Source organism: Sesamum indicum, linkage group LG5 (assembly GCF_000512975.1).
Source record: "Sesamum indicum cultivar Zhongzhi No. 13 linkage group LG5, S_indicum_v1.0, whole genome shotgun sequence".
Classification (NCBI taxonomy): Eukaryota; Viridiplantae; Streptophyta; class Magnoliopsida; order Lamiales; family Pedaliaceae; genus Sesamum; species Sesamum indicum.
In genome coordinates, this window is record NC_026149.1 from 18,389,138 (window position 1) to 18,399,036 (window position 9,899).

Consider the following 9,899-nt stretch of genomic DNA (forward strand, 5'->3'; position numbering starts at 1 on the left):
TTATAGTATTATCAATATATTTTAGTATTTTGTACATTAAAATTTTTACGTGTATTTATTTTATAATTTGAATTATTTTGTAAAGTCAAAGTTAAGATAAATGAGTATAATAATTACACAAAACAATATGTATAGATTTTATTAATTTGGTAATAAAATTAAGTTATTAAATATTTATTTTTTTAGATTAAAAATATCCATTTTTTAAGTATATTTACTTTAAAAAAAACTTGACAAAATATATTTATTAATAATTTTTCTAAAAGTATTTACTTTGGTTAAGCATATATGTATATTGTCAAATTTTTTTCAAAATTATATATAAGTTGTTGGGATATCATATTTACTATGTATCTATTATATATATATATTAATTTATTACTCCACTTTTAATTTAAATTTTTTACTTTTTAAATATTTCTAATTTAAATATGATCTAATATGCGAAATACTAAAATATATAAAGAATAACATAATTATTCAAAAAATGAGGGGCAATTTTATCCAATCAAAATGTATGCATCACATTTATAAGTTTAAAAGGATAAATGCTACATCAAAAATAATTTAGGGGGCAATGTGTATTTAACTCTTGAAAAAATAAACACTATGTTTGTTTTCATTTCCAAATTATTTGAGACAAGTCAAAAACATACCCAATGTGTTGTCATCATTCAAAGACACCTTATTTAGGTGTTTTTAACTATTTTAGCATAAATACATACATATATATACACACACATATACATAAATATATATAAAAAAGACATGATTTGACAATGAATAGTAATTTTTGTCTCTCAAAACACAACACTAAATATATAATATTTATTTTAAATTATCTCCAGAAACAAATTCAAACATACCTACTATCTCTAACACACACTTATTTATCTTTATTTTTCTCTCTCCATCTCCACAAAACACAACAAAACATTCAGAAAACGAATCCAAACATTATGAAAAACTTTCAACAGATTTTGCAAGTTAGATTGGCCGGATTCAAAGTCAAGTCAAGGTCGAAGTCGGGCATTTCAAGCTGAACTAGAGGTGGGCTGGACGAGTTTTCGATCTTGTAAAATTAAGTGGGCAGATTTTGAATCCGGCAAAATCTTTCTTCAACCTGCTCCAGTACTATTCTTATTCGTAATCCATCAAATATGTAAGTATTTGTTTATCGGCTATGTAGATTTATTATATTTTATTTTTATTATTATTTATAATTTATAAGCCAATAAGAAATATATTAAATTATCTATTTTATATTTTAAAATCATTATTTGAGGGGCAATTTTGTAAACTTTCTTATTTGAATGTGAGGAGCCCATTCATACCTAACTTGTGGGATTATGTTCCCACCAGCAGCTGGAACTGCTGTCCAGGTCTCATAGGCTAAAGATTTATGAGAGCTTAGAGGTAGGAAAATTCTTCAAGGCTTTGCCAGATTTCATATTATTTTTGTATTATTTTAAGGGTAAAGTAAAATGATATTTGTTATCTTTTTGTTATTTGAAAAATTATTAATAGTATCTTGTATTTAATTATCGTTTAATAATTAACCCAATTCGTTAGATTTTCATATATTTGTAGTGAACTGACCAAAATGTCTTTATAGATTATGATTATAATTTTTTTTATTTTTTATGTGGATTAAGTGGATAATTTTTTAAAATATTTTCATCCATCCCGTCCGATGTCTTTACAAATTTTTTATTTTTTTAAAAAAATACAATAAGGACAAAATTGATAATTTCATATGTTCATCCAAAGATTACAAAATTTTATCAAATATGAGGGGGGTATTTATAATTTTTTAAACAACAAAGAGGTACTCATAATTATGTAAAACCTCATAAAAGGTAGTTAATTGACCCTTATTTTAATTCTAATTATAGTATATAACGATTGAAAACTATTACATTTTTATGGATTATTTGTGCTTATTTCGTTTTATCAACAATAAAAAAAAAAAAGATCATTTTAGGTACATTATCTTCATCTCTTTATTTTTACTATTTTGGTTTATTATCGACATATATTTCACGAGAAAACAAGAAAATACCCTTATGACCTTACCGTTTAACCAAATTCTTATTGGCATGTTCTCGACGTTTCTATAATATTAAAATACACCAGATCATCAATTCATGGGAAGTTGGCATGAGGACGCTCGTGTCTTTCTGTGCATCGGTGCCTGGTTTTCATGATTCTTGGTCTGCTCAATTCATTGATCTACAGCAGCAAGTAGGGGTGGGCGTTGGGTCGGGTTTATCGGGTTCGGGTTTATCAGGTCGGGTACCCGACTCGTCGGGTAGTGCATAACACTACCCGAACCCAAACCCGAGTAAGGCGGTTACCCGACGAGTCGGGTACCCATCGGGTTCGGGTACCCGACAGTCGGGTTTCGGGTAATTTTATGCAATTTTTTTTCATCTACCGCAAGGACAAGCCATGTTTTTCATCTAACTGGAGGAATAGTTAATTAGGTGCACAATATCTAAAAGACTAAAACTCACCAAGCACACCAACTGCAATCAAATAAAAACCTCAAAGTATGAACAAGAACAAGAATCAAACAAAACATTCCTCCTCTTATTGACAAGAATCAACAAGAATCAACTGCAATCTTGACACCTAAAGAAACATACTGCAGCATAAACCTCAAACAAAACACTCTCTACAAAAATCCATCAACAAGAACAAGAATCATACTCCTCTTATTGTATAACATCAAGACCGTAGAAGAAAAACGAAACACCACAATCCTATGACATGAATGTTACAAAAACTGTAAATTATGTTCAAACAATATCGTACAACATTATACAGGAGAAACAGTTCAGTCCCACAGGGATCTAAAGAAAACGTCAACACATATATCACAAACAAACCCACAAACTATTAACTCGCCGATCATCAATTTTACATCCCAAGATCAAAACTTTTACCCATGAACCCCCAAAGCAATCAATTCCAATACACGAGTATCAAAAGAAATCAACAGAGGACTACCTACATCAACCATCAAGTCTGCATGATATTTTTTATAGGCGTTGATGTAATTATAAAAAAAAGAAAAATATTAATGATTAGTATAATTTCACTATAGTAAATGGATTTTTGGGTAATTATCTTTAATGAATTCTGATCACGCCAACTCAAGTATGAAATATCAGTTCTATTTGCGCCTATCCAACTCACAACAAACGTAGCTCTAAGATCTTGACAAGAATCCGCCACGGGTTAATAACTGTATGATATTTCGATATCACCTTGCTTAACCACTCTATCCACAGTCCACTCTCTGCTCTCCGTCACCTCCACTGTGGGTAAAAATGGCGTCGACCAGTGCCCTTACTTCTCAGTTCCCAAAATCTATGCCGACCTCAGGTTCAAGCTCTCTGCCTTTCTTCGTAGATTTGCTTTCTTGAAAATATGTTGTTGTCTTAAATTTTAATGAATCTACGCGCACCATCGCAGTTACTTATTGCTGAAAATTAAGGGTTTTTTGCTTTCTTCTTTTTCTTGATTATTTAGTGTAAATGCTGTTATGGGTTTTTATTGTTATCTCTTGAAGGGTTGGAAGCATAGTTTTTAGATGGTAGAGTAGTTGATTTAGCATCCTGTTTACTGAGCTGAATTGTTGGTAGACCCGGCTCGTTCTTGCGGGCGGCATCATTATGCTTGTTGGGAGAACTTAGAAGTGTGTATTTTTGGAATGTGTGATCTCCCTTTTTAATTTATTGGTTTGGAGTAGAAACAACTTGGCAACTCATAGTTTGGAAAACCGAAAGAGAAGAGAATGAAATCAGGCTCCCCTTTTTGATGGACAAGAATGAAAAGCGGAGGAAAAAATGATGCAATACAAAACAAGAAAAAACTCTTCTTTTTCGTTGCACAATTTTTGTCCAATGTATTGATTTTCACCCGTGCTGATTGTCGTTATAATAATCTTTGGCTGGAGTATTTGTCATTTATAGGTTGGTTATTAACTTAAAAATATAATTCTGAATAAATTTTGCATATGAAAATCTTGAATTTTAAAGTTGAGAGAATGTCCTGATACAATCTAGTAGATATGAAATGTTTCATTTGGTTGAAGCAAACCTAAGTTTGCCACCCGATTATTGGCCTTGTAGTTGGTTTCATGAAACAGAAATTGTCTGGTATGAGATAGATGATAACTAAATAGTCCAAGTATGAACATTTACCTAAGTATAGGTTTCATAAGCATGCTACTTAAAATAATGAGGGCGACCTACTTTGGGCCAAAGGAAGAAAGAGAAAGAAAATATAACATGATTCAGAAAAATATTGAAAATTTTGGCCTATTTTAGGACCAGTGACACCAGCAACCCTGACAAGTTTTATAGTTTTAGAGGGATAGGTTTCCAGTAACACTTGTATAGTACTTTCTATGACGGTTATAATGTTGGTAACCACTGTGCCTAGTTTAGGACCACTGTCCCTAAAAACATTGGGACAATGGTGCATTGAAGTTAAGTAGAATCCTATTAGTTACATTACACAGTCTGAATTTCTTTCAGTTTCCTAATTTTGCTCACTCCACTGCATGCATTAAAATGTGTAAATTGGTTATTATAATTTGGTGTTGTAATTTGCAACTGAACATCTCCTTGTCCTTCTGAAACATTAGTTTTCTCTAAATTAGTCTTGTCTGGGTTGGAACTAAAAGATGTTGCGTCCTTGGCTGGTTACATGAGGAGATTTTCTATTTTTATCTCCTCTCCCGCGTATTTCTAATCCAAAATTCATTTGACATGAAACCTTTAAGCTTATATCCCTTCACATTTCTTCACCCATGCCTAGCCATTTTCACGTGTGTGGTTAGCAAGTTCATGCATCATTGCAAATAAAGAGTGGGCCACAGGAAATTGCTTTGCCTGTCAAATCTCACTGCACTGACCATAGTAAACTCCTTCTCGTTGTACCGAAATAGAGGTCTGATTTAAACGACCAGGTACAGCATCACATTTGACACCTAAGGAAGGCTCTGTTGATAGTGATGGTTCCTATTTTCTGCTGTCATATTTGCTTATGTCCTAAGTTGACATGTAGTAGCATATCCTGTGGTTACTTATTTACGTTTCTCTGTTCAGACAGATTAAAGACCAACTCATCTCCAGTTGGCATATGCATTTTATCTCGATCTTGTCATCAGAAGCTCATCGAAAAACGACAACCTATTCAAATTTGCTGTCTATTCGGTGGAAAGAAAGATAACAGCGAAAAGAGCGAAGATGCACCTTCAAAGGCATGTGATACGCATTATTCTTGCCATAATAACAAATTAGTGATAATTATCATAATCTTTTGATTGTGGAAACATGTCTTACAATCATTATGTCTTAAACATCATTTCTTCTGATCCTGTTCCACAGAGGTAAATTATGAGCCTACCATGTTTTCTGTTAACGAGCAGTCAATAAGTAGAGCATGATTTTGATCTGTGGTAACTCAGACAGATTGTGCATTCTTATTGAGGTTGCTACAGAAATAAGGGAAATATTCTGCTATGAGATTTAATATCATCTTTTTCATTGAACTCGCTCCTGACCTCTTCAAAGTAGTGCACTGACAAGGATCAGAAAATGTGCAAATTGAACCTTCATTTGACATGATGCATTTTCCTAACCCAGCATTCTTTCACTAAAATGAACTTCTATTCCTCCTATGAAACTAGTTTGACTTTGGTTGATTGTCAAGCTTAGGCAGGTATTCTGGGAGGAATGCAGAATTTGTATGAGACTGTTAAGAAGGCACAAATGGTTGTTCAGGTTGAGGCAGTAAGAGTGCAAAAAGAACTTGCAGTGTATGCTTCATTAGACCAAAGCCTTTTATCTTGTAATTTACCTTCTGAATTCCTGGCATCAACATTCACCTTTTCCTTTTTGGGTTCTTTATACAGAGCAGAGTTCGATGGTTACTGTGAAGGAGAGCTCATTAAGGTACTGGGTTATTCATTTATTTAGTATTGTTTCTGGCAGCACACACACTTTAATCACATTAGGTGACTTACTAAAAGGGGGCATGAGAGTATAATTACCATTTCTGAAAATTTGTGTTCTTTTTGGTTTACTAGTAAAGTGTACATGAGTTGTGCATATTGGAAGTTTTTCTAAATTTAGATAACAATAAAATTTAGTAGTACTCTACCAGAAATACTTTCAGTTTTTATTAGATTAATATATTCCTTTATGAATATTCTGTAGGAATGTTTTCATTCCTAAGGTTTACTAGCCTGCGCATTGTGCGCCTTGCGCCATCGCGCACGCCATGGCTTACCATTAATAACTATGCATTCCTTTGATGCATGAATAAATTTTGTAATCAAGAAATAGCTATGATAAAAAAAGTTTAATAAAGAATAATTTCTTTTAATTTTTCAGTGTTAAATATGTACTTTTGGTTCTTATCAAGTCGTACTGCATGTATTTATATATACAAGTATATTACATAGATATCAAAGTATTGAATATATAAATTTGTTTGAAGTTTATACTTATTTGTTTTTTGGAATAATTCTTTCTTGACTATAAGTTTTCTTCAGTAGTTATTTTCTTCATTAATAATTTTCGTATATGTTCTTTGGGTGTATTCATTGTATTTTGGCTCTCTCTTATAGAAAAAGATTGAGAATATTACATATTTTGTTTTAGTTTGAAGAGAATTATATGCATGTTAACATGTTATATAAGTTTTGAGTTTTTGAAGATAATACATAGTTCCTAAGAATTTTTCTTAAAAATCGCTAGATGGATACTCAGTTCTTTTATGATTAATTTTGAATTCATGCATAGTCAATCTCTATATCTTATTACTTCTAAGTACAGTTAATATGTTTTGATCTAATTATTCAAGTTATTCATATCAAATAGGCTTATATTGGAAGTTTGTGTTGGCGTGTGGAGCCCCAACATTATAAGAAGCAAAATAATATTTTTACAGACTCCCTAATATAGATAATTAATGGGAGGTTTTTATTTTAATTCACACAAAACTATTCTACAAAAAAATCTTGAGCAATTGTGGACATTGGAGAATTTTCTAAACCACTTAAATATTGCTCTTTTTTTCTTTTCATATTTGGTGCACACATTCACAATCTATCCAAATGATTTCCTAATAGTTTCTGTTGTTGTATTATATTTTATTAATATATAAAAAACATTTCTATTAAAACTTTGATGGGCTCATGCCTGTAATCTAATTAGACGTTATAATCGTGACATTGGCTTCCAGGACTTGAATGTGAAATCACCACTTGAATTTCCTTGAGAGTTGAATTTAACATTGATTCGAGAGCTCGCATACGTAATTTTAAATTGAACGCTATAATTTGTTGCGCTTTTGACAAACAATTTGATCTCCGTCTCGCGCCTTAAATATTCTTGAGTTCAATGAACTTTGTACAGAGAATTCTTTTGGTCTTCTTCTCTGATTTTGTTATTCAATCTTTGCTTTTGTGTGTTTTAAATGAGTTTCAAGGACCTCTTTATATAAGACCATTTATATACGTGTTAAAGAGGAAGAGTTATGATATACTGGAACACCTTTGGATCTCTTTGTAATTTAATTTAAAGAGATAAATATCACATAGTTGGCATGACATGATTGGGTAATTTGACATTATCACTATAATATTTGTTTTTTCTAAAGAGATAAACATCAAATTATTTGTGTTGATTTGATTGGAAGTTTGGAACGTACATGTAGTTATTCTAGGCGCCGTTTGATTGGCTCAAATCTTGATTGCGAATCATGATTTGATCGCCTGAAACATTTTAATTTTGACACTTATTGCCATTGGTTTGATGGCAAAATATATATTAAAATATCAATTAACTTAACTATTTACACTTGAAATTAATTTAAATAAGTTCCAATGTATAAATAGAAAAAAAAATAATTGATAATTAATATATTATTTTACACTGTCATCATTCAATTGGCTATGAAATTTTACTTATGTACAAACTATTTGAGGCTTTTGGTTTATCTTTGACTAAAGTAACATATTTTTGTAGGATTTAATAATAATAATATGAATATACTTACTGTCCTCAACAATTACTTTAAATCTGGATATTTTAGGTACAACAAAATTCCCTAGAAACTTTCATCTTTTTTTAAATGAATAGAATAGATTTTAGGTTGAGTTTGTAAGTGTTGCTGGCTTGGATTGAAGTTATTGAACAAATCACATTAACAGTTTCTACCATTCCAAACTTAGTTCCAAACTTAATGCAGTCCTTGATGTTAGACTTTGACCCTGTATGGTTTGTTGTCTAATCTTAATAGTGAAAAAAAGAGTTGCCCACAAGTAGTACAAGTCTGCATTGAAATATTTAATGGCAAGTAATTAAGTCCATCCAAGATAAATGAAGTCCTTTGTGTAGAAGATATAAATATGTTTTGCATTAGACTTTGCAGCTGAAAATTGCAAGTCTCTCTATTTTCTTATTCTAAGATTTTGATTCTATGGCTTTTAGTTTTTCCTTGATGCTTTTGCATTCATGCTCATGATGATCACTTATGGCCATTTGCTTCCACAAATTAGAAGTGTGTAATATGCGCTTTATTGGCAAATCAAACCATGGATGAATTTGTTGGAACATAAGAGTGACATGGTAAATAAAGAATGCTTGGACACTTTAAAGACCAGATAAAATTGACCCTTACTTTCGTTCTTTACGTTCAATTTGTGTATCTACGGTAATCCTAATTGAAAGTTTCTTCAGGTAACTCTATCTGGTAACCAACAACCTATACGCACTGAAATTACAGAGGCTGCAATGGAGTTAGGACCTGAAGTGAGTATCTGTTCACCTGCTTAGTTTTGTGTTACTAATGTTTTCACATGCTGACTTCTCAGTTCAGATTTCATTTTTCATGATCAATCTTTATTAACTATCCAATGATTTACTTATTTAGATTAATCTTGAGAAGACAGAAGTTGTTCCTGCAAAAAATAAAAGTTAACCGTACAAAACTGATAGTAAATGTTTACCCTGCCTAATGCAACCCTTAACTACCTTGTAAGAGATTGGGCGTTCCTTGTTTTCTACACTTCAGGGACCATAGCTTTGATCTTGTCCTCAGTACCTTTGTTCTATGGACTCATATATCTGTTGATCTTACTGAAGAATGGGAAAAGTATTGGTTGGAACTTGACTTCTCTTTCCATTTGTTCCACAATGGCGATTTTGCTTTTGTAAATATTAAGAAATTATTCTTCTCTCGCAGAAACTTTCGCTTTTGATCAACGAGGCGTACAAAGATGCACATCAGAAGAGTGTCCTTGTAAGAATATTCTGTTTCTTATTCAAGACACATATAAGCCACACAACCCCCCTCCTCCCCTAATATTTCCATTGCTAAAATCTTGTATCCTTGATCCTTCAGGCCATGAAGGAAAGAATGAGTGATCTTGCTCAGAGCTTAGGAATGCCTCCCGGCCTGGGCGAGGGGCTTAAGCAATGACTTCTTTCAGAGGCATACAATGAGGAGAGCTTCAGTTTGTGCACTAGCGAAAGAAAGAAAATGTATGTACATTAAGTTATGTCTACACTCTCATCTTCATTCATGGCTCAATTGTGTACATGCAAAGCCTTCAAATGGTTCTTTTCACTATCATTTTGCCTCTTGACCCTTGAGCACTGGAGAAGATAAGGAATGAGAAGAAACTGCACTTATGTCTAATTTAACAACTTTCTGCTCATGATGTTCAAATAATGTACTTGTCACTGCCCAATTATTATACGCTTAAGCGTCCCATAGTTCGGGATGAATTTCAGCAACTAAGATGCAAAAGAACTTGTTTTGTTGCATGCTAGCGACCAAGGCACAAGATAACACAGCTAAAATGAATAATGCAG

General features: G+C 32.2%; 1 protein-coding gene across 5 annotated transcripts in view; it reads left to right on the top strand.

Moving 5' to 3' along the window:
* LOC105162925 (nucleoid-associated protein At4g30620, chloroplastic) overlaps positions 3,162 to 9,899 on the top strand; it is a 9,920-nt gene continuing 3,182 nt past the window's right edge. For 3 of the 5 annotated variants that reach the window (XR_847881.2, XR_002287159.1, XR_847880.2), the window contains exons 1-7: positions 3,162 to 3,390; positions 5,121 to 5,275; positions 5,733 to 5,833; positions 5,930 to 5,969; positions 8,763 to 8,834; positions 9,268 to 9,324; positions 9,427 to 9,566. Coding sequence is in view for 1 of the 5 variants with exons in the window: in XM_011081098.2 (XP_011079400.1) it covers positions 3,336 to 3,390; positions 5,121 to 5,275; positions 5,733 to 5,833; positions 5,930 to 5,969; positions 8,763 to 8,834; positions 9,268 to 9,324; positions 9,427 to 9,504 (558 nt within the window). In the remaining 4 variants the exon portion in view is untranslated. Of the gene's footprint in view, positions 3,391 to 5,120; positions 5,276 to 5,732; positions 5,834 to 5,929; positions 5,970 to 8,762; positions 8,835 to 9,267; positions 9,325 to 9,426; positions 9,822 to 9,899 lie in introns of those variants that run through there. The other 2 variants (XR_847879.2, XM_011081098.2) reach the window with 2 other exon arrangements.